The sequence below is a fragment of the Elgaria multicarinata genome, chromosome 1, assembly GCF_023053635.1.
Source record: "Elgaria multicarinata webbii isolate HBS135686 ecotype San Diego chromosome 1, rElgMul1.1.pri, whole genome shotgun sequence".
Lineage (NCBI taxonomy): Eukaryota > Metazoa > Chordata > Lepidosauria > Squamata > Anguidae > Elgaria > Elgaria multicarinata.
The window spans coordinates 217,956,137-217,981,061 of record NC_086171.1 but is presented as its reverse complement, the minus strand read 5'-3'; the positions used below and the strand labels follow the sequence as shown (position 1 = coordinate 217,981,061).

The following is a 24,925-nucleotide window of genomic DNA, read 5'->3' as shown; positions in this document are numbered from 1 at the left end:
GCAGATAATTGGGCAGTCCCTTGCTCATTTATCTATTTGTTTTAAAATGTTACCTCGTAAGCTGTCTTGTTAAGGCTTTGTTTCAAAAGGCGGTATAGAAATATGTTCAGTGATAATGCCTCCTTCCTTACATACCTACCCATGCCCTAATACCTTTATCTGAGGATCCTATTCACCTGCCAAGTCATGTGCAGCAGGTGGAATGCTAGTCCCAGAAAGATATGCCTGGCACCTATCCTAATGTCTTTTCGTCACTAAGCAAAGACCTACTTATTTTCCCACACCTCTTAAGTCTTGTATTGAGTTTGTTCTGACTCTATACTGTTAGCTTCACCCTACCCGGCGCCTGTTTACCCTACCCTGTGCCTGTTTGCATTCTCCTTCCCTCTTTATTGTTTACTACAACTTATTAGATTGTAAGCCTATGCGGCAGGGTCTTGCTATTTACTGTGTTATCTGTACAGCACCATGTACATTGATGGTGCTATATAAATAAATAATAATAATAATAATAATTGTAGTATTTAACTGTAGTGTTTTAATTTTGCTGATTTTTATTCTTTGTCCTCCCATTGTCTTGGATTTGTTCTTGATTTTATCAGATTATATTTTAATGCTGAATTTATCTCACTGTATTTCTTATCGTATTTTTTTTTAATTTGTTTTGTTTTGTGAGCTGTTCAGAGAAATTTTTCTTATGGGGCAATCTATGTTTGTTTCTTATGGGGCAATCTAGCTACTGCGTTTAACTGAGTTCAGCATTTTTATCAAGTATTGGAAGGCCTCTTCTTGACTCTGATGAAGTAGGCGCTAGGCTTTGAAAGCTTATGCCACGATAAACCCAGCCTTTCAATATGCCACAAGAACTCTAGTGCCACAGCAGCCCTCCCTCTGCAAATACATCCAGAATGGCTGTGAGACAGAATGAAAAGGGTTAAAAGGTGGATGGGTTGAGTGTGAAACATGCCATACAGATATTTTTCTCTCTCTTTTTTTCTTTACCAGCAAAGTCAAGTAGGAAACTTACTTTTCTATACTTGGCAAATGATGTCATCCAGAACAGTAAAAGGAAAGGACCTGAGTTTACAAGGGAATTCGAAACTGTTCTCGTGGATGCTTTTTCACATGTTGCCAGGTGGGTATAATAACCTCTTCATTCCTCAATTTCTTTTCAGTGATTTGAGGGGATTTATAGGTTTATATTGGGAACTTTCTAGCCACTTTGTGCTGGCTACCAGAAATGGGATCAGCACCTATGCCCAGTCTTACCGAAATAACGGCTCTTGGCCAGTTCAGAAGAAATTTGGTGGATGATGTAGGAGAGGGATTCAGTTGGTTTCAAAGCCCATCCTGGTTCAGACCATGGGTCCATCACTCTTGTTTCCAAAAGTGACTAGTCGGCTGCCCTGAGAAGCTTAGAAGTGGAAGAAGTTGGAGATAATGAAGACTTTTCTGTTGCTTTCCCCCACACCAGATCGTCTGCTCAGTGATGTTTTCTTTTTTCGTTGCCTTCTGTTATTAAAAGAGATGCTAGGAATGAGTTTAGTTCAGCTGACTTGTCGCTGAACTAATTTTATGTTGGATTTATGTTGATCGTGTGTGTGTGTGTGTTTGCTTTTATGCATTGCAGCGTTCATATTGGTCTTGTTGAACTGATCAGATGCAGCTTTTGATGGGAATGTGCATCTCCATCCAGGATCACTAGTTGGACATGACTAGAACAAGGACCTTCTCGGTTTTTAAAAGAATGAATCAAGTTTAGGTTAAATAACTGTTCCTTGTTCTTGCCCAAACATTGTGGATGTCCCACAGCTTCATGTCTTCTGGACATTTAAATGGCTTCTGGAGGGAGTTCAGAGGAGAACAACCAGGATGTTCAGGGGTCTGGAAACGAAGCCCTGTGAAGAGAGACTGAAAGAACTGGGCAGGTTTAGCCTGGAGAGGAGAAGATGGAGGGGAGACATGAGAGCACTCTTGAAGGACTTGTCACACAGAGGAGGGCAGAACATGGAATAATGGGCTCAAGTGACAGGAAGCCAGGTTCTGGCTGCACATCAGGAAAAACTTTGTCAGTTAGAGCAGTACGACAATGGAACCAATGCCCTAGGGAGGCCATGGGCTTTCCCACCCTAGAGGCATTCAAGAGCCATCTGTCAGGGATGCTTTAAGGTCGATTCCTGCATTGAGCAGCCGGTTGGACTCGATGGCCTCAACTCTACTATTCTATGATTCTATGAAATCTTGCATTCTGATGTTTGCCATGATTTATTTATTTATTTATTACATTTTTATACCGCCCAATAGCCGAAGCTCTCTGGGCGGTTCACAAAAATTAAAACCATAATAAAACATGATTAGTGCATACATCAGAAACAAACAGCTTTGGGAAGCATTTGCCCTTCTTTCTTTCTTACATTTATATACCGCCGAAGCTCTATGGGTGGTTTACAAAGATTTGCCTCCTTTAGCTAGACACCCCTCCACAGTGATTTCCATTCGCACAAAAACCATGCTCCTGTTGCTTATTTCTCTGAGAGCAAAGAGACTGTGATCAGTTGTGTGAATAAGGCGTTGGTGTGATTAGGTCGTGGAACGGAGCACCTGGTCTTGTGTTCTTTGACATGCTAGGTAGCGAGAAGGCCACGTGAGAAGCTGGGGGTCATGGTGGGGGGTTGAGAGAAAGAGAGGATGAGAATGCTGTAGCTATGAGGTAGAGGGGGCACATCGGAGTTTACCAGCTGAAACATCGACTGTAGGCCTCTAGTCTCTACACAAGAATATGAAGGAGCTTGCTTAATGCAAACTTGCTTTGCTGCTTCTGAGACTTAACTGGGCATTATATTTGATCTTTCCACATGGTATAAACATTCTCAGATTTCAGCAAATCTAACTTCCCTTTGATCTGTTATTTGAAGACTTATAGCTGTGGCAAACGCATTATCAATTGGAGTATTCCCTGCAGAAATTTCAGCTTGTTTCCATCAGACCCCAGTTGGCAGCCTTGTGCAATTGCTAGTTATTCCACGTGCCTTTGCTCTGTCTGAACACCATTTTAAGTGAGGTCAGCTTCTCAAATGCTACGGATTTATCAGATTTCTTTTCCCCCCAGATTGCCTTTCTGCTCGGCTCGCTCCATCTGTCATTGGGTGACTATTCTCTTGCTGTGGGGCAAGAGCTACAGATGCTCAGCCTCATGCCATTTCCTGGCATGCAATATGTTATCAGCTCGTTAAAGGCTGTGGCGCTATTTAGAGAAGACCTTAAGTCTCAAAATTGATTCTATCTAGAACACAAAGAGGAATGAGTGAGCCAACGTGTTCTGGGTAACTCCATACTTAGCGTGTGCTGGAGATTATTAGGTACTGTTCATTTGAAATGGCATATTTTAAACTTGGATCCCTCTTGCTAACAGCTGGCATGCAGGTGAACGTTGCGCTTGGGAAGCCTGGTTGTTTCTGCTTTGGCTTTCACAGCTGCTTTGCCTGTGTGTCTAGTCCAGTGGTTCCCAATTGGGGGTCCGTGTAACCCACCCAGGGGGTCCGTGGCACCATTCATTTCTGGAGTCCACTGATGACCAATTCCTACCAGAAGTAAAATATAACATCACTGAGCACCTGCGTGATTTAGCGACTAGCATCAGAGATTACTTCCCTGCACCTAATCCGGAAAACTCACGGATAAGGAATCCTTTTGAATGTGGTGATGTACAACTAACAACTCTATCTGCGGAAGAGCAAGATGCACTTGTTGAAGTGACTTGTGATGGTTCATTGAAATCATTTTTCAAAGAATATAGACTGGACCAATTCTGGGAGAAGGTTTTTCGTGATTATAAGAAGTTAGGTGAAAAAGCTTTGAAACATCTAGTTCCCTTTTGTTCCACATATCTTTGTGAACAAACATTTTCGACATTTTGTTATCTGAAAAACAAACATAGGAATGGGCTCAGTGTTGATCCAGATTTGAGATTAAAAGTAGGAAATATTGAACCAGATGTGGAAGGGATTGTTCAGGACAAAAAGAGGCATGATTTCTCCCATCACATTTAGGTTTAGTAACTGCTAGACATGTCATAATTTGTTCAATTGTAAACTAGACATTAGTAAAATTAAATTCGTCATAGAATCATAGAATAGCAGAGTTGGAAGGGGGCCTACAAGGCCATCGAGTCCAACCCCCTTCTCAATGCAGGAATCCACCCTAAAGCCTCCCTGACAGATGGTTGTCCAGCTGCCTCTTGAAGGCCTCTAGTGTGGGAGAGCCCACAACCTCCCTAGGTAACTGATTCCATTGTCGTACTGCTCTAACAGTCAGGAAGTTTTTCCTGATGTCCAGCTGGAATCTGGCTTCCTTTAACTTGAGCCCGTTATTCCGTGTCCTGCACTCTGGGAGGATCGAGAAGAGATCCTGGCCCTCCTCTGTGTGACAACCTTTTAAGTCTTTGAAGAGTGCTCTCATGTCTCCCCTCCATCTTCTCTTCTCCAGGCTATACATGCCCAGTTCTTTCAGTCTCTCTTCACAGGGCTTTGTTTCCAGACCCCTGATCATCCTGGTTGCCCTCCTCTGAACACGCTCCAGCTTGTTCAGAGGAGGTCTTTATATTCCTAACTAAATCATTGTCATTTTTGCGTGGTAATATCATAAATACCACAAATTTTGTGGTCTGTTTTTTAGTATACCTAAAATCCTTTGCTTATTAGGGGCTACCCCTTATTTTCTCCAAAAAAATCGCTTCGCACAGGTAACTACCATAGAGATAACAAATTTTTCAAAAGTTGGGGGTCCATAGCTTGGCATTTGAAAAGCAAGGGGTCTGCAGTACTTAGCTAATTGGGAACCACTGGTCTATTCTTTAAAGCACAGCTGGGAGGGGAGGAGTGAAGTGGATGATCTCGACTGATCTTTGCCCCAACAATCTCTTCCTCTTTTTAACTGACATGTTTAAATCTCTGACCTTCCAGGGAGGCAGATGAGGGCTGCAAAAAGCCCCTGGAACGATTGCTAAACATCTGGCAAGAGCGGAGTGTGTATGGCAGCGAGTTCATACAGCAGCTGAAACTCTCTATGGAGGACTCCAATAGTCCCCAACCCAAAGGTAAAAATCTGCTTGTTCTCATAACATCTTTGACTCAGCCGTCATGAAGTGGTAGCTCGCTACACAATACAGTATGAATTTATGACAATATATTTACAGCACTAATTTGCACTCAGGGTGTTCTTGCGTGGTCATAATTGGTGACAGTCTTGATGTCTGTACAGTTTAAGCACTTCTGTTTTGTGTCCCATCTGTTTAGATGCTTTATAAGAGTTGGGAGGGATGTTAAACTTGCACCCCAGTCTTCCTTTGGGGAGCTTCAAGCACTGTATATCATTGCAAGCGGACAAGCAGTAGCCAGGGCAGGAGTGGGCAGAAAGGAGGTCAGGATCTACTGGTAGATCTCAGGGTGATTTAAAGTAGATCAGCATGGGTTTCTGATTCCCAGTTGATTAACAGTACCATCACTTTCCCCACCTAAATTAGGCTGCTGAAATGAAATTAAGAAAGCTTAGTGTAACCAGAAATGGACTTTCTTGTGAATCTGTTCTGTCTGTTGAGTTCTCGTACTGAATACCTGTTACTGGGCTCAAAAGGCTCAAGATTTCTTTTTCATCTGGAGCTGTCTGGTAAACCTTGGCATTCTATTAAATAGAAAAGTAGATCCATTGAACCTGAAATTCGTCCAACCTTGGGGTTATGGTGAATTATAGAAGTATAGCTTCCAAATCACACAATTTATTTATTTATTTATTTATTTTTATTTATTACATTTCTATACCGCCCAATAGCCGGAGCTCTCTGGGCGGTTCACAAAAATTAAAAACATTCAAAGTATAAAACAACAGTATAAAACCATCATATAAAATACAGTATAAAAGCTCAACCAGATAAAAACAGCAGCAATGCAAAATTACAAATTTAAAACACCAAGTTAAAATTTATTTATAGACTGTTAAAATGCTGGGAGAATAAAAAGGTCTTCACCTGGCGTCTAAAACCATATAACGTAGGTGCCAAGCGAACCTCCTTAGGGAGCTCATTCCACAACCGGGGTGCCACAGCAGAGAAGGCCCTCCTCCTGGTAGCCACCTGCCTCACTTCCTTTGGCAGGGGCTCGCGGAGAAGGACCCCTGAGGATGACTTTAGGGTCCGGGCAGGTACATACGGGAGGAGGCGTTCCTTCAGATAGCCTGGCCCCAAGCTGTTTAGGGCTTTAAATGTTAATACCAGCACTTTGAATCGGACCTGGACTGGCAGCCAATGAAGCTGGAAAAGGACTGGCGTGATGTGGTCTTGTCAGCCAGTCCCTGTTAGTAACCATGCTGCCCTGTTTTGTACCAGTCGAAGCTTCCAGACCGTTTTCAAAGGCAGCCCCACGTATAACGCATTGCAGTAATCCAAACGTGAGGTTATCAGAGCATGGATAACTGTAGCTAGGCTATCTCTGTCCAGATAAGGGCACAGTTGGTATATCAGCCTAAGCTGATAGAAGGTGCTCTTTGCCACTGAGTTCACCTGTGCCTCAAGTGACAGTTCTGGATCCATGAGCACCCCCAAACTACGTACCCGATCCTTTAGGGAGAGTGCAACCCTGTCCAGGACAGGGCAAACATCAATTAATTAATTGTTGTTTAATTAATTATTAATTACATTTAATTTATTTATTAATTACATTTAAGTAATTATTTCATAGAATCATAGAATAGCAGAGTTGGAAGGGGCCTACAAGGCCATCGAGTCCAACCCCCTGCTCAATGCAGGAATCCACCCTAAAGCATCCCTGACAGATGGTTGTCCAGCTGCCTCTTGAATGCCTCTAGTGTGGGAGAGCCCACAACCTCCCTAGGTAGCTGATTCCATTGTCGCACTGCTCTAACAGTCAGGAAGTTTTTCCTGATGTCCAGCCGGAATCTGGCTTCCTTTAACTTGAGCCCGTTATTCCGTGTCCTGCACTCTGGGAGGATCGAGAAGAGATCCTGGCCCTCCTCTGTGTGACAACCTTTTAAGTATTTGAAGACTGCTATCATGTCTCCCCTCAATCTTCTCTTCTCCAGGCTAAACATGCCCAGTTCTTTCAGTCTCTCTTCATAGGGCTTTGTTTCTAGACCTCTGATCATCCTGGTTGCCCTCTTCTGAACACGCTCCAGCTTGTCTGCGTCCTTCTTGAATTGTGGAGCCCAGAACTGGACGCAATACTCTAGATGAGGCCTAACCAGGGCCGAATAGAGAGGAACCAGTACCTCACGAGATTTGGAAGCTATACTTCTATTAATGCAGCCCAAAATAGCATTTGTCTTTCTTGCAGCCATTTATTTATTAATTAATTACATTTCTATACCGCCCAATAGCCAGAGCTCTCTGGGTGGTTCACAAAAATTAAAAACAAGGAACTGGTTAAAAATTAAAAACAAGGAACTGGTTCCCCTCTATTCAGCACTGGTTAGGCTTCATCTTGAGTATTGCATCCAGTTCTGGGCTCCACAATTCAAGAAGGATGCTGCCAAACTGGAGGGGGTTCAGAGGAGGGCAACCAGGATGATCAGGGGTCTAGAAGCAAAGCCCTATGAGAAGAGGCTGAAAGTACTAGTCATGTTTAGCCTTGAGAAGAGAAGACTGAGGGGAGACATGATAGCACTCTTCAAATCCTTGTAAGTTTGTCACAGAGGAGAGCCAGGATTTCTTCTTAAACATCCCAGAGTGCAGGACACAGACTAATGGGCTCAAGTTACACGAAGTCAGATTCCGGCTGGATGTCTGGAAAAACTTCCTGACTGTAAGAACAGTATGACAGTGGAACCAATGTGCTAGGGAGGTCATGGGCTCTCCCACACTAGAGGCCTTCAAGAGGCAGCAGGACAACCACCTGTCAGGGATGCTTTAGGGTGGATTCCTGCATTGAGCAGGGGGTTGGACTCGATGGCCTTGTAGGCCCCTTCCAACTGTGCTATTCTATTCTGTGATAGGAACATAGGGCACTGCCTTATACTAAGTCAGACTAGTGGTCCATCAATCCTAGTGGTCCATCAATTCACGAGGCACATTGTTTTAACTGTTTTACTGCTTTTAAATTATATATCATTTTTTAACTTGTTTTATGGTTTAATTTGGTTTTAGCTGTGTATATTTACCGTTTTTATACTGTATGCTTTTATCTGTACTCTGCCCTGAGATCTTGTTGATGTAGGGCGAGATATAAATGTTTTAAATAAATAAATAAATCCTGTATTGTCTACTTTGACTGGCAGGATCTCTCCAGAGTCTCAGGTAGAGTTCATATCTGCTGCTACCTGGTACTTTTAACAGAAGATGCTCAGGACTTTCTGCATGCAAAGCAGGTGCTCTGCCACTGACCTATGGCCCTCTCCTAATCCTAAGAATGGTGCTTAGCTTTATCAGTGTAACAGTATTAGGACCATTCTCTGCTCTGAAGCTAGGCTTGCTGGTAGAGTGTTAAGAGATTTGGTCTGGGTGGGAGCTATAGATATCTCTCCTAGTGGCTTACAGTTTTCTCCTGTTGGGAGAGGTCCAAGCCTTTCTGTTTGTTGTTCTTAAGATATCTGCCATTGCAGTGGCAGTGATGGGAGTCATTGTGTTCCAAAGCACTCTGGCTATTAATGATTAGATAGAAACCAAATGCACAGTTACAAGATGGGGGATACTTGGCTCAGCACTACTACAAACGAGAAGGATCTTGGAATTGTTGTAGATTGCAAGCTGAATATGAGCCAACAGTGCGATATGGCTGCAAGAAAGGCCAATGCTATTTTGGGCTGCATTAATAGAAGTATAGCTTCCAAATCACGTGAGGTCCTGGTTCCTCTCTATTCAGCCCTGGTTAGGCCTCATCTTGAGTATTGCGTCAAGTTCTGGGCTCCACAATTCAAGAAGGACGCAGACAAGCTGGAGCGTGTTCAGAGGAGGGCAGCCAGGATGATCAGGGGTCTGGAAACAAAGCCCTATGAAAAGAGACTGAAAGAACTGGGCAGGTTTAGCCTGGAGAAGAGAAGATTGAGGGGAGACATGATAGCACTCTTCAAATACTTAAAAGGTTGTCACACAGAGGGGGGCCAGGATCTCTTCTCGATCCTCCCAGAGTGCAGGACACGGAATAACGGGCTCAAGTTAAAGGAAGCCAGATTCCGGCTGGACATCAGGAAAAACTTCCTGACTGTTAGAGCAGTACGACAATGGAATCAGTTGTCTGGTGAGGTTGTGGGCTCTCCCACACTGGAGGCCTTCAAGAGGCAGCTGGACGACCATCTGTCAGGGATGCTTTAGGGTGGATTCCTGCATTGAGCAGGGGGTTGGACTCGATGGCCTTGTAGGCCCCTCCCAACTCTGCTATTCTATGATTATTAGCCATATTTGCAAAGTGCCGTCACTGTCTGTGATGCTTTACTGAATACAACAAAACAAGGCACGTTCCTGCCCAGAGGAGATTTGCACTCTGAATTTCAGGTGGGGGAGGGGCAGGGGAGGTAAGTGTTTTCAGTGTTGCTCCGTGTTTTCAGTCTATAGTTCTAGTATTTAGGAAGCCCTTGTCTGCTTGATAACTACGCATAGCTGATCAATACCCTCCAAACAAAGTGCACGCCAAAAAGTTGTAGGCAGATTCAGTGGAGAAGAATTAATAAAGGAGAATCTTTTTCGATCCTTTCTTTTTAATTTTTATTAGAAATATGCTTGCAGCATCACATCAAAATACACTGTGCATATAAAAACATTTTCTGTTTTTAAACAGAGCATGGCTGAAGTTCATTAGATTTTAATAGTTTTAAAGAAAGAGCGATCTCATTTTAAGTACCAAGTTCTCCCATTCGAAATGCTGTTCACCTGACAGGTACAAGGCCTGGTGCGCTTTTAAGAAGAAACTCCCGCATTCTAAAATCAGCACATATTTATACCTTTTTTTGTGAGTAGAAATTACCTAATAAATAATATCTACTGCTCCATAAATTAGGACTCATAGTCTTCATTATTTCATTGTTACCTTTGTGCCTAGTCCGGAAACTTCAACTAGTGCACAATATGGCAGCCAGGTTGGTCTCCGGTACATCTAGGGGTGACTATATTACAATATTACACCAGCTTTAAAATCACTACGCTGGCTGCCAATTAGTTTCCGGGCAAAGTATAAAGTGTTGGTTATTACCTTTAGAGCCCTACATGGTTTGGGTCCAAGTTACCTGCGGGATTGCCTTCTCCCATACAATCCACTCTGCACACTCAAGACTGACAACTGTTACCCAGAAGACCTTTTTTTCTGCCGCTCCCAGATTGTGGAATGGCCTGCTGGGAGAGATTCGTCAATTTAAGAGACTTCCGGAATTTAAGAAAGCCATAAAGACTGATCTCTTCCGACAGGCCTACCCGGTTGAATTTTAAGATGCCTTTTAATAATGTGCTGCTTTTTAATAATGTATTAGTTTGATATCTTTTAATTAATTATATGTATTTTATGGTGTTTTGCATTTGTGTTGTACCCTGCCTCAATCCAGAGGAAGAGGCAGGTAAGAATTATTATTATTATTATTATTATTATTATTATTATTATTATATTGTATTATTAAACTTTTTTGGGGGAAATAAAACATATATAAAAGACTTACACATACACCTTTCAGGCTAGATATTATTTATTTATTTATTACATTTCTATACTGCCCCATAGCCAAAGCGCTCTGGGCAGTTTAAATAAAATTAAAACAATTAAAAACAATATACAAAATTTAAAACCACAAAAGCATGCAACATACAGAAACCTACATCTTTATAAGCAAGTTTAAAAACAGATCCAGGATTGATGACGCTCATCACGTATTGCTAAATGCCTGGGAAAAGAGAATTTTTTAACCTCACACCGAAAAGATAGCAATGTTGGCGCCAGGCGGCCCTCATTGGGGAGATCATTCCATAATTGGGGGGCCACCACAGAGAAGGCCCTCTCCCTTGTTTGCCGTTTTCTGGTCCTCCCTTGGAGTAGGCACCTGGAGAAGGACCTTAGATGTTGATAATATCAATTTTGAAGTATACCTTTGAGAGGATAACTCCTTACTCAAAATTTGCCAATTAAACCTTAGTCTATATTTTTTTCTAGACATCTCTATATCAAGTTTTTGATGTGTATGCCTTACATAATATTTTTTGCTCATTAATTGATAAGAGAAAACTTTAAGTACACCTTTGACCTGGAATAATAGAGTTTCACAGCTGTTCATTACTCAGATAACATTTTGGCCCAAGTCATAGGACTTGAACTCAATATTTTCTCTTTGGATACTATGCAGATTAACTTGACCGTTATTTTTATGCCAACTACCCAGAATTCATTGTGAACCTGCTTGTGAACCTGTATCTTCTCCTTACAGTTTCTACCTTTTACTTATTTACATTTTCAAATGCCTAATTATTCATCATTAGTATTTAGCATTTGCATTTCATAAGAAAATTTATATCATTTTAAGACAGTTGGGTTAGCTTTTTTTTTTCAATAGTCTTCCCAGCAAGTCCAATAAAGCAAAACCAGCTGTTTCCTAAAATCCATGACAAAGATTTCACAATGGATTAATACAAGCAGATGCATTTGCATGTATGTAGGCATTGTTTCTACTGTGTATGTGGACTGAGGAGTTAAGCCAAAGCCTTTGTAAATGTTGATAGTGGCTTTTGGGCCAGATGCAAATATTTTACTGTTGTGCTCGCATGTCTGTATCATTCATTCCTGTTTAATATATCAGTGCCATTTAACTGCCATCTTGAGGTTGGGGCAAGAGGACATGATATCAAACTAGATTTGAAGTCTGGCTTGCTTTCCCCTGTGGTATGCACTAGGGTATCCGCATGTGGTTGCCAAAAGCATTCTGTCCAGCAAGTAGGATGTGAGAGCTACGTCTACTCTCTAATGGTTTGCCCTCTGTCAGAATATTTAATATTGTGCTTTTCAGTATAATGGTACGTGAAAGAAGTCCTTGGGAAGGAATGCCCTTAAACAGAGTTGACTTTGCTCAGTGGTGTTTTTTTTTTTTAAAAAAATTGTAAGATCTGGCTAGGAGAAGAGTCCTTCTGCTTCAGGAGGACTTCATTTGTGTGCTGGAAGCCAGCCAGGAACATCTGACCCCTTTGTAGATTGTGGCAGTAAATGCTTTCTGACCAGCTTGTGCTTCATCTTTCTCTTGGTGTTGCCAGATGCTGTGTCCCTTCTAGGCATGGTTTCTGAGGACACGTCGAACAACGCTTGCTCTCTAGCTATTATTTTTTTATTACATTTATTTATTACATTTTTATACCGCCCAATAGCTGAAGCTCTCTGGGCGGTTCACAAAAATTAAAACCATAATAAAACAACCAACAGTCTAAAAACACAACTACAAAATACAGTATAAAAAGCACAACCAGGATAAAACCATGCAGCAAAATTGATATAAGATTAAAATACAGAGTTAGAACAGTAAAATTTAAATTTAAGTTAAAATTAAGTGTTAAAATACTGAGAGAATAAAAAGGTCTTCAGCTGGCGACGAAAGGAGTACAGTGTAGGCGCGAGGTGGACCTCTCTGGGGAGCTCGGTCCACAACCAGAGTGCCACAGCGGAGAAAGCCCTCCTCCTAGTAGCCACCTGCCTCACTTCCTTTGGCAGGAGCTCACGAATCTAGGTTCCCACCTGCAAAAACTTGGAAATAGATCTACATGTAGGGAGGAGTGGGCCTTGTCTTGGGTAAACCTGAAGGTTTGTCCGTGAAATCATGCTGTCCTCCAGTTGATAGTTTATAGAACTCTTTCATTTAGAGCACAGCAATTCTGGTTCAACAGCTTCCAAGCATTTCATCCTTAAGGTGTTGGATTATAGGTTAAGACAGAGTAAATACTAATGGGGGAAACTGTATGGCCATTTCCTTCATGTCTTGGAGAGCTGCTATCTGCATAGTAGCCATTTGGTGGCTTTCAACAAGTTTCAGGAAGCTTAAGAATGTGGTATTTCTCTCCACAATATTGCCAAAGAGGACTCTTCATGCACTGCCCTTGGGTTTCCTGAAGTGTTAGGCAGGTCTGGGTGAGCTGTCCTTTCTGCAAGTCTAGTGGCTGGAAGAGCAGAAATAGTGTTGTGTGGAGAGTTGATTGAAAGTGAAACCTGGGGTCAAGGGAGGGATGTGGCATTGTGCACCCTCGCTGCTAAAGAAGGTAATAGGAGATGAGAATGCTAAGACAGGGCTACAAGAAGGTGGTTGTAAGAGGAACCATCTGTATTTTCAGCCTGTGGTTCCTTGACTTTCTTCCTTTCTGGCAGATATGAGCCTTGATCAAGGCACCACTAAAAAAAAAGTTCTGTATTCATTTGCTCAGAGACCCTCCTTCAGAAAGACATGGCAGTTTTAGCCTTCTGCTTAGCTGTTGCAGCATATATCATAGAATGATAGAATAGCAGAGTTGGAAGGGGCCTACAAGGCCATCAAGTCCCACCCCCTGCTCAAGGCAGGAATCCATCCTAAAGCATCCCTGACAGATGGTTGTCCAGCTGCCTCTTGAAGGCCTCTAGTGTGGGAGAGCCCATCACCTCCCTAGGAACTGATTCCATTGTCGTACTGCTCTAACAGTCAGGAAGTTTTTCCTGATGTCCATTTGGAATCTGGCTTCTTTTAACTTGAGCCCGTTATTCCGTGTCCTGCACTCTGGGAGGATCGAGAAGAGATCCTGGCCCTCCTCTGTGTGACAACCTTTTAAGTATTTGAAGAGTGCTCTCATGTCATATTTAGCAAAACCACATTCTCTAAAGCTCGAATTGAACTCTTGAACTGATCCGCAAGGGAAGTCCAGGCAAGGAAAGGGAGCGTGCCTCATTGGGTTCGGCTGCCTGGAAACGCTGATTGTAGGCTGGTGGTTCTTTGGATAAAACAGTGGCCTAATCATATGTTAATCTGTATTTATATTTTATTTATTTATTTATTTATTGCATTTCTATATCGCTCAATAGCCGGAGCTCCCTGGGCGGTTCACAAAAATTAAAACATTCAAAGTATAAAACAACAGTATAAAACCATAATATAAAATACAATATAAAAGATCAACCAGATAAAAACAGCAGCAATGCAAAATTACAAATTTAAAACACCAAGTTAAAATTTATTTATAGACTGTTAAAATGCTGGGAGAATAAAAAGGTCTTCACCTGGCGTCTAAAAGCATATAATGTAGGTGCCAAGCGAACCTCCTTTATAACTTTCTGATTCTTCCAGGTGCTTTCCCACAATGCCTTGCCATGAGTATGGCCAGGCAAAAATACCTTTCTGCTCAACCCCTATTGAAATGGCCGGTCATTGTGTAAGACTCCAACAGCTACCATGAGCAACACCCACTCATGTTTTCAGGGGTTGTACTGGAAGTTGTCATAGATATGTGTCTCTTCAGAGGAGCGCCTGGTGCTTCTGCTCAGGCTTTTTGCTCTTGCTATCTGTACGCTTCCGGCGTTTTTTCAGTTGACAATTGAAACTGAGAGAAATGGAAGAACTGAGACTTACTCTTTTGGGGCTAATGATTTTTTAAAAAATAAATGAATTTGCAAGCCTCTCAGAGACTTACAAATGGTGCCCAATGTTATTTAGGTTTTGAGTTGAACAGTGTGTCTCCCCTGGGAGTGAATGTGTGTGTCTGCTTTCAGTTACAGAAGAGAAGAAATCGTTGAAGCGAACGTTTCAGCAGATACAAGAGGAGGAAGATGAAGATTACCCTGGGAGCTACTCCCCACAGGACCCCAACGCTGGACCCCTTCTGGTATGTCTGGAAAGTAGGGCTGTGCACTGCCTTGGGCCAAATCCAAGCTGTAGTGGGCTGCTTCAGCCCAGATCCAAGGTGGTACCAGGTCGGCCCACCTGCCCGGAAAAGTCAGCACAAGGCTGGCTGTGAGTGTGTTGGACTCATCATAGTCACCTCCTTCACCCTTCTTGGACACCTCCCACTGCCGATGCTGCCGAGACTTACCTGTAAATCGCTTCCTCTTCCCAGAGAGCAGAGCTGAGATTTAAATTTAAGATCACAATGGCACTCTCTTTTTTTACTATATCTATAGCCACAAGCTACAGCAGCCTAAAGGGTCATTCCTCTTTATGGCCACCGTAGTTGGCGCCATAGATATAGTAAAAACAGAGAGCTGTGACCTTCACTTTAAATCGTGGCTCGACTCTGGGATAAGGATGCAGTTTACAGGTAAGCCCCGGTGGCAGTGGTTCTGGGTTGGGGAGGGAGGAGGGAAGGTGGTGAGGGGCCTGGGAAGGTGGGGCAAGGGGGCTGGGAGCAGGCAATGGGGAGTCTGGAGTCTCATGGACTTCTGGTTGGCCTTGCACCGGAAGGCTGGCACCCAGGAACCTGCAAGTCTGAGTCAGTTCAGGGGAGATGAATCTCACTTCGGCTGCAAGGCAGGCACCTCCTCAAACGCCCCGAGTCGAATCAGGGCCGTTTCGGAGCCTTCAAAGCCAGGGGGCTGAAGATGTACTTATGCCCCCTCTTATAAAGAGAAAAGCCACAAGGTGGCGCCATTAGCAAGTGCAGAGAATTAATTCCGCCATTTATGTGCTTAAAACTCTTGACCTTCACAAATCGAAGGAAGAACATGAAACATGGTAAAAAGGAACATAAAACAAATATTATTTCATAAAATTGGTACACCCAAAGGCAAATAAAATAAATTGCCCAAAGCAAGGCAGCGTATTGCAACCCAGCAGGGTGTGATTTAATTTATGTAACTAATAGATAATTCCTCGAAGTTCATTAAATATGGATTTCCTGCCCTTCAGAGCTGCTAGGCTGCCTGTTCTTTGGGCTATGCAGAAAAGGGTCCTTCAGATCTGCGATCCCAGTTGGGTTTAAGGAATGGCTTGTTGGCATTGTTAGGGATGCAGATATTGACAGAACGATAAGTGCCCGCTGTATCCAGGCAGCCGCCATTAGCTGTGTCAGGAAGCCTATGGAGGGCAGGTGTGCTTCTCTGCAGCCAGTAGGCAAGAAACTGAGGAACCAAGGGTGAACTGAGATCCAGAAGGCACAATAGCAGCTCTGGAAGGCTGGGCATTTATTTATTTATATATTAAAACATTTATATCCCGCCCTATATCACAAGGATCTCAGAGCGACATACAGATAAAATCATACAGATAAAATAGAACAACAAATATACACTCTAAAACAAATTAAACCATTAATATGTTAAAACCAGTATGAAATTTTAAAACGGTAAAATCCAATTAAAACAAGACAGTGTGCAGGCTGGTGGATTTAGCCATCGAAGGCTTTGTTAAAAAGCCATGTCTTAACCTGGCGTCGAAATGAAGCCAGTGCCGGCACCAGTCGGGCCTCCAGGTCGGGGTGCCACAACAGAGAAAGCCCTCTCCCACATCCCATCATAGCGAATGTCTTGCGCTAGTGGGATGCAGAGAAGGGCTCCTCCAACAGATCTCAAGTCTCGGGCAGGCATATATAAGGAGAGGCGCTCCCTCAAGTATCAAGGTCCCAAGCTGTTTAGGGCTTTAAACGTCATCACCAACACCTTGAATTCGGACGGGAAACATATTGGCAGCCAGTGCAGTTCCTTTAAGACTGGTGTTAAATGGTCTCTATGAGATGTTCCAGTCAACCAGTTTAACCAGTCGAGTGATGAGGCAGCACGGTTCTATCCTGGAACTTCTCTGGGGAACAAAGGCTAGAGTTTCAGGAAGCAAGACGAGGTATCCTCAAGGGGGATCCTGCTGCAGCACCGTCTGCAGCATCACTGGTCACTGATATAGTCTGACTGCTTTGGGGGTTTCCCAGTGCCCCTGCACCTTAGTACAACAAAGCCTTAATGCCATTATGCGTGCTGTGTTTTGCTTCTGTGCTCCAGCCACAGCTTTATGCTGAGGTCAAGGGCTGTTGGGTTCCCTGTGCGGGCGCTGTGGAATTTTGGGCCCATGAGGATGTACCTCCTTTCCCCCTCCTCTGCGCCCCAGCACACACACACACGTCTTATGTGTGTGTGTCCATCTTCAATAAGGAGGAGGAGGAGGAGGAACAGTCCATTTCCAGGCTCTGATAGAAAGGAGAAACGCATCAAGGGATTCAGACTTCACCCACCTAAACTACCAGTATCTGAAAACAGGCTTTTCTCATCACTCCTCCTTATTGAATTTAGCCCATTTCCTCTTTCTTGCAACAGCAGCATTTTGGGGGGTGGGGGAGGGTAGGGGAGGGTAGGAGAGACTTGAAGGAATCCCATGCTCCACTCCAGAACAGTGTGCTTTTTGTCTTACGAATATATTACATGGCTGCTATTGAAATTAAAATACTTGTATGTCAGGGGTCCCTGACGCAGCACCCATGGGCACCTCCAATGGCAGCCATGGAACTCTTCCCTGCCTGTCCCTTTCAAAAAAAAAAGTTTTTTAAAACCTTGGAAAACATTAGACCAGTCTTCCGCCTCTGCCTTTCTAGCCTCTTTCTCTCCCCCTTTGCCTTGTTATTTCCCCTCCCTCTCAGCCTCTGGCTTTGCTGCTTACCACCCCACCACTCAAGCATTTTAGCTTACTGTTTCTCCCCCTTCTAGCATCTAGTCTTGATCTTTCCCTACTCCTTTGCCTTGCCGTGTCCCCCTCCCTTCCAGCCTCTGGCTTCACTGTGTCTCTCCCCACCTCTCTACCTTGCTATTTCTACCCAGTCCCATCCTCTAGACCAGCCTTCCTCAACCTGGGGCGCTCCAGATGTGTTGGACTACAACTCCCAGAATGGCTGGGGCACTCTGGGAGATGCAGTCCAACACATCTGGAGCGCCCCAGGTTGAGGAAGGCTGGTCTAGACTTACTCTATATCTCCCATCTACCCTTTTGGAAATAGGAGTGAGCAGTGAAGTGGCCAAGTTTGCCGATGACACCAAATTATTTAAGGTGGTCAAAACACAAAGAGATTGTGAAGAACTCCAAAGGGATCTCTCCAAGCTGGGAGGGTGGGCGTCCAAATGGCAGCTGCGGTTCAATGTAAGCAAGCGTAAGGTGATGCACGTTGGGGGGGGAACCCCCAACTTCGAGTATAACCTGATGGGATCTGATCTGGCGGTGACTGAACAAGAGAGAGATCTTGGGATTGTGATGGAAAAGCTCGATGAAAATGTCCACCCAGTGTGTGGCCGCTGTAAAGAAGGCAAACTCCATGTTAGGCATTATAAGAAAAGGAATTGAGAATAAAACTGCCAGTATCATACTGCCCTTATACAGATTTATGTCGCAAGATATTGTACAGCTGGAGGAAGTGCGCGAAAGGGCAACTAAAACGATGAAGGGGCTGGAGCATGTCCCCTATGAGGGAAGGTTACATCAACTGGGGTTGTTTAGCTTGGGGGGGAAAGGAGGCTAAGGGGAGACATGATACAGGTGTACAAAATTATGCATGGTGTGGAGAATGTGGATAGGGAGACATCAGTCGACCATTGTTTCAGACAAGTGCAGCATGGCAAAGATAGAACATAACACAGCAAAACTCTAGGAATGGAAACTTCTTGGAAAAGAGGTATCCCAGAGTTTCAGAAGGGCTTTTGTGGCATCAGGAGGCAAGCACAGAGAAGTCTAAGAAATTACTTCCAGAAAGCTGAGAGGCTAGCATAGTGAATTATAACTGCATAGTGAGAGGGCAAAGGATCTTTTGAAAACTGTCTCTGCCATGCATAGGAAGTAATATGTTGGCTGTGGTGAAAACAGTCGTTGCATTTTTTTATATATATTTTTGGCGACTTTTTATGTCTCAACTGTGCAGACTGAGGACTTGATCAAAGCCCTGCAGGATCTGGAAAACGCAGCATCAGGAGACGCCACGGTGCGGCAGAAAATTGCCTCTCTTCCCCAAGAGGTTCAGGACGTATCGCTGTTAGAGAAGATTACAGGTGAGACTCTTAAAGCAGCGACATTTGAGTGCAGAGGGTCTGATGTGATTTTTTCCCCTATACCGGGAATGTGGCGTACAGATTGGTCTAGCGAGTTCTGGCCTTAAGGTCCGTCCGTCCCTGTGCCCCCGAGAGGGCAAACGATGAACACAGGCCTAGGCAGCCTCCCTTTAGTTTCTGACCCGATATGGCTTTGATGTTGTTGGCCCCTAACCAAGCACTGCCGCCACTTATCTGGCTCCCAGCCTACTTTTCCCCCTCTGGGAGCGCAGTTGTTTGCTTGGTGAGAGCAGTGATCACATATCTCACTGAAATGGTCTGTTGCCTCTCATCACGTCAGGCAGTTATCGTGTCAGGGGAGCCATGCAGGTTGTGTTGTTAAGGGTGCCACTTAGCTGAGTGTACAGTCACCTACATTTATTTTATTTCATTTATTGTTGCATTTATATCCCACCTTTTTTCCTCCAAGCAACCCAAAGCGGTGTAATAACCCTCTCCATTTTTATCCTCACAACAACAACCCTGTGAGGTAGGTTGGGCTGAGAGTCTGTGACTGGCCCAAAGTCACCCAGTGGGTTTCCATGGCTGAGTGGGGACTAGAACCCGGATCTCCCGACTCCCAGTCCAACACTTTAGCCGCTACACCACACTGGCTCTCATTTGAGCCCAGGAGATGTTTGCTGATGTCTGTCCTTCTCTGGCCGCTTTACCCAAATCGTCTTCAAGCTTGCTCTTTGCAGTGCTTCACAGTGGAGCAAAGAGTGCCGTGCTTTCAACATGCACGTTGTGTTCGGGTGGCAGTTCTTCAGAGGTTGGTGCTGTTGGCCTCCGTGCTTCTGCACTTCAGCACTGCCTCTGCACATGGCCAGAGATGGCGGTATTGCATCTCTCGGCTCCGCAGGGGTTCCCCTAGATCAGTGGGGTGCCCCCAGGTTCTGTACAGCTGCTGACTCCAGCCTGAACCTTCTTCTTAGTCGTTTGCCCCTTGGGCACACGCTGAGCTGTCCCTGTATACCTGTCCCTGTATACCTGCCTGCCTGCTTCCTGGGTTGCCTCTCGATTGCCAGCCCTGATAACGACAGCTTGGCTTTCCAGAAAAAACAAACACAAAACTTTAGCTAGTTGCATTAATGTCAGAAGGTGTCCATTGTTTTTCTCAGGCTCTGTTTAAAGATCATCATTTGTTGTTACTTGTGAAATCCTCTCAGCTGGAATTCACCCCAGATGCGGGGCTGGCAAGGGGGGAGCTGTTTTTTGTCATCAGCACAAAAGGGTTTGAATGGAGCCAATGTAAATTATTTGCTACCTTTGTGCCCAGACAAAGAGGCAGCAGAGCGCCTTTCGAAGACTGTGGACGAGGCATGTTTGCTACTAGCGGAGTACAATGGGCGGCTGGCGGCGGAACTGGAAGACCGGCGCCAGCTGGCGCGCATGTTGGTTGAGTACACACAGAACCAGAAGGATGTGCTGACGGAGAAGGAGAAAAAGCTAGAAGTGAGTATCCCTCCGATGGATGCGAAAAGCTGTCCTTCCTCAGAGGAAGAAATTTCTTCAGTCAGTGATGGTTTCTTTAAAAACAGGGGCCTAGGGTTGCTTCCCCACACACTGTGGTTTTGCGCAGTTATATCTGAAGCAGCTACGCATGTCTGTGCCACCACATGAACTGCACACATGAACTAGGGAACTGCAGGTCCTCTGCGTGTGTGTGTGTGTGTGTAGAGCATGTGAACATGATGACACGTACGTAGCTGCTTGGAACAGGACTTTGGGTATTATTATCTCTTTCTCACTCATGGTGGTTTTTCTAGACGGACGTGATGGGCATTGCCAAGTCATGCTGTCTTTTACAGATTCAGGAATTTCCTGACAATTGAGCATGTTTTAAGTATGACTGCTTTCTGGATGTTGGCGTGGATGTATTTTGGTAGGCCCAGTTTCTGAAGGTTTTCTGTATAGTTTTTTGATGTGATGCCGGTGGCTGATGTGACTAATAGAATAACTGTGACTTTTTCCTGTTGCCATACTACTTCGACTTCCATGGCCGGTGGTGTGTGTTTTTCTCTCTTTTCCTCTTCCTTTTCAACATCATTTTTGTCATTCGGTATTGCTATGTCAATGAGGTATGTGTGTTTTTCTTTTTTGTCTATGGCCGTTATGTCTGGTCGGTTGCAAGGCATTGTTTTTGTCAGTATGAATTGTTCTGTCCGAGTATATTTTATGATCTGCACTTTCCAAGATTGTTTCGGGTGAGTATGTATAGTATGGTGTAGGTTGTTTGATAAGGTGGGATTTGATGGCCCGTTGTTGGTGAAATATTTTTGCAGCTGTATTGTGTCTGTCCATATAGGCCATTCCTGCCAGAATTTTACATCCTCCTGTTACATGGTTTATTGTTTCTTGCAATCAATGGCATTTCCTGCATAGGTCTGTTGTTACCTTGTTATCTTTTATGATGTATTTTTGGTAGTTCTTGGTTGCTATTAGGAATCCTTCTAATAATATTACTATTATTATTTATTTATTAATTTATTTATTACATTTATATACCACCCAATAGCTGAAGCTCTGTGGGCTGTTTACAAAGGATAAAAACAGTGTACGTTAAAAACAAATATACAAAATTTTAAACCATAAATAGCATAAATACAAACCAACAAACCCGACAGACAATGATCCATGATATGTGAAGAAGCGCTTGACTCTAACCACCAACACTCTCCACTGAAGAAAGCAGGGTTGCGGGATGGAGGGAGCAGGCATGTCTGCGTGTGAAGCTTGACCACAGCAATCCAAGCGCATGCTGTGCCAATTTAATGTTAAAACATAATGCCGTTTGAAGAAGTAATTCTTAAAACTTGACTTTTTTTGAAGGGAATCTTTTAAGCTTCCAGATTGTTCTGATGTTCAGGCCAGGCCAAGTTCCCAGTATTTTCCATCCTTGGAAAGTCCAACAGGCACCTTGCTTGTAACTGATGCTTTTATCTTTTTGGTACTTGTGATTAGTGTTCAGTGGAGCCTTGCGTGGCTTTTATGACCTCCTTGCTGAGATGACTTATTCCCCATACTTGAGGTGCCAACTTCAGTTCAGCTGAAGCCCTGGCAAACCTTGCTTGACTTGATCCTAACCACCTACCTGGGTGGATGGTAAGATGCATTTTCTAGAGGCAGCTTGAACTGGGGAAGCAGGAAATGGCTGTAAATAGATTTTGACTGTGGACTGTAGCTCAGCAGTGTCCAGAAGTTGGAGGAGAAGAGCTCATGGGCATGGCTAAATGTCATTGATCTGAAATGTACCACTTCCAGCAAAGCAGCATGTTCCACTCCGCACCCCGGGACTAGTACGGGAACATAATTAATGATTCTACTTGTATGTCATTCCGCCATCTGTTGTATTGCCCCCGGGCAGCAGATTAAGAGTTTCCTGTGTCTGTCATGCACTGGCTGTTATGAGCAGCTGTTCTTGGGTGGGACATGAGTTTTATGGGAGAAGGGCAGAGCTGGCCAGAAGGAGTCACAAGTGCTGAGCAGGTTGACCCCCAATGGAGGTCTCTTACCCGGCCATGGGCACATGTTGTCGTCTCCTAAACTACATGTGCTCTTGCCTTTCACCTTACCTGTACTTTTGGCTCTCATCTTGTATCTATATGTGGTTTGTTTGTTTGTTTGTTTATTTATTTATTTATTTATTTATTACATTTCTATACCGCCCAATAGCCGGAGCTCTCTGGGCAGCTCACAAAAATTAAAAACATTCAAAGTATAAAACAACAGTATAAAACCATCATATAAAATACAATATAAAAGCTCAACCAGATAAAAACAGCAGCAATGCAAAATTACGAATTTAAAACACCAAGTTAAAATTTATTTACAGACTGTTAAAATGCTGGGAGAATAAAAAGGTCTTCACCTGGCGTCTAAAAGCATATAAAGTAGGTGCCAAGCGAACCTCCTTAGGGAGCTCATTCCACAGCCGGGGTGCCACAGCAGAGAAGGCCCTGCTCCTGGCAGCCACCTGCCTCACTTCCTTTGGCAGGGGCTCACGGAGAAGGACCCTTGAGGATGACCTTAGGGTCCGGGCAGGTACATATGGGAGGAGGCGTTCCTTTAGCAAATGTTTAGCAAATGTTAAAGGCAACCACGCATTACAGCTCTAGTTGAGGGTATTGAATGGGTAGAGTTGGCTGATGAAATCAGTGACCATCAGAGGGAAAACAATGCATGGTTTTAAAATGCTATTAAAACAGGCTTCTTTGCCTGATATGGGCAAAGCAGTTCCTGAGTTTGGGGAGTCGTGGTTCCAGCATAGCTGTGCAACTGATGCTTTTGTGCCACTGTTGCATCCTCTTTGCCAGTGGGCAGCGCTGTGGCTCCGGTTTGCTCACTGCTATCTACAGTGTAAGGGCAGAAGGTCTCCTTGGGCTCTCAGGCTCTTTGGGTCCACACGCACGCATACTGACTTCATTATGAAAGCATGCTCCATGAGATTATTTCAACACGGAAAAGTGTTTGTTTTTAAAAAGAATAGCTGGTCCTTTTTCCCCCTCCCTCCGCCTCCATCTCTTGCTGCATTTTTGGCCTCTGACTAGGCATATGGCAAATGTGGCCTTCCTCACATTGCAAGTCCATGCTTGTCCCACATCTTACCTTTCAAAAATTGTCTCTTGATCCACTGTGGGAAGTGCAGTACTTGGCTCAGCAATACTACAAACGAGAAGGATCTTGGAATTGTTGTAGATTGCAAGCTGAATATGAGCCAACAATGTGATATGGCTGCAAGAAAGGCAAATGCTATTTAATAATAATAATAATAATAATAATAATAATAATAATAATAATATATTTCTTACCCGCCTCTCCCTTTGGATTGAGGCGGGGAACAACATTAGAACAGGAATCAATACATCTTAAAAATTCTTGATTTAACATTCATCTGGATAGGCCTGCCGGAAAAGGCTAGTCTTTAAAGCTGCCTTAAAATCACACATAGTGTTAATTTTACGAATCTCCTCTGGCAGGCCATTCCACAATCTGGGGGCGACAGAAGAAAAGGTCCTCTGGGAAACTGATGTCAGCCTAGTTTTAGCTGACTGAAGTAAGTTCACCCCAGAGGACCTGAGTGTGCGGGGCGGATTGTATGGGAGAAGGCAATCCCGCAGGTAACCTGGACCCAAACCATTTAGGGCTTTAAAGGTAATGACCAACACTTTGTACTTTGCCCGGAAACTAATTGGCAGCCAGTGGAGTGATTTTAATGTTGGTGTAATGTGGTCACCCCTAGGTGTACCGGTGACCAACCTGGCTGCCATATTTTGAACTAGTTGAAGTTTCCGAACTAGGTACAATGGTAGCCCTATGTACAGCGCATTGCAGAAGTCAAGCCTTGAGGTTACCAGCGCGTGCACAACCGTCTTTAGGTCTTCTGACTCTAAGAAGGGGCGCAGCTGGCGTATCAGCCGAAGCTGATAGTAGGCACTCCTGGCCGTCGCATCTATCTGGGCTGTCATTTGGAGCGACGGATCCAGGAGCACCCCCAAACTGCGAACACAGTCTTTCAGGGGGAGTGTAGCCCCATCCAGAACCGGCTGACACACCTCCAAACCTAGGTCAGAGCCCCTGACAGCAAGCACCTCTGTTTTGTCTGGATTCAGCTTCAGTTTGTTTTTCCTCCTCCAGCCCATTACTGCCTCCAAGCATTCATTCAGAGGAGACACACCTTCCTTAGCTGACGCTGTTATTGAAGGCATAGAGAAATATATTTGGGTGTCATCAGCATACTGATAGCACCCCGCCCCATGCCTCCGGAGGATCTCTCCCAGCGGTTTCATGTAGATGTTAAACAGCATTGGGGATAGGATGGCACCTTGTGGTACGCCATACAATAGCTCCTTTTTTGAGGAGCAACTATCCCCAAGCATCACCATCTGGAATCTACCTGAGAGGTAGGACCGGAACCACTGCAGCACAGCGCCCCCCATTCCCAAATCCCTCAGGCG

General features: G+C 44.1%; 1 protein-coding gene across 2 annotated transcripts in view; it reads left to right on the top strand.

Moving 5' to 3' along the window:
- The window catches only part of RPRD1B (regulation of nuclear pre-mRNA domain containing 1B), a 45,497-nt gene that overhangs the window by 4,156 nt on the left and 16,416 nt on the right, over nt 1-24,925 (top strand). For both annotated transcript variants that reach the window (XM_063147477.1, XM_063147476.1), the window contains exons 2-6: nt 1,006-1,135; nt 4,962-5,095; nt 14,691-14,803; nt 18,803-18,929; nt 20,248-20,423. In XM_063147477.1, coding sequence (XP_063003547.1) covers nt 1,006-1,135; nt 4,962-5,095; nt 14,691-14,803; nt 18,803-18,929; nt 20,248-20,423 — 680 coding nt within the window. The remainder of the gene's footprint in view (nt 1-1,005; nt 1,136-4,961; nt 5,096-14,690; nt 14,804-18,802; nt 18,930-20,247; nt 20,424-24,925) is intronic.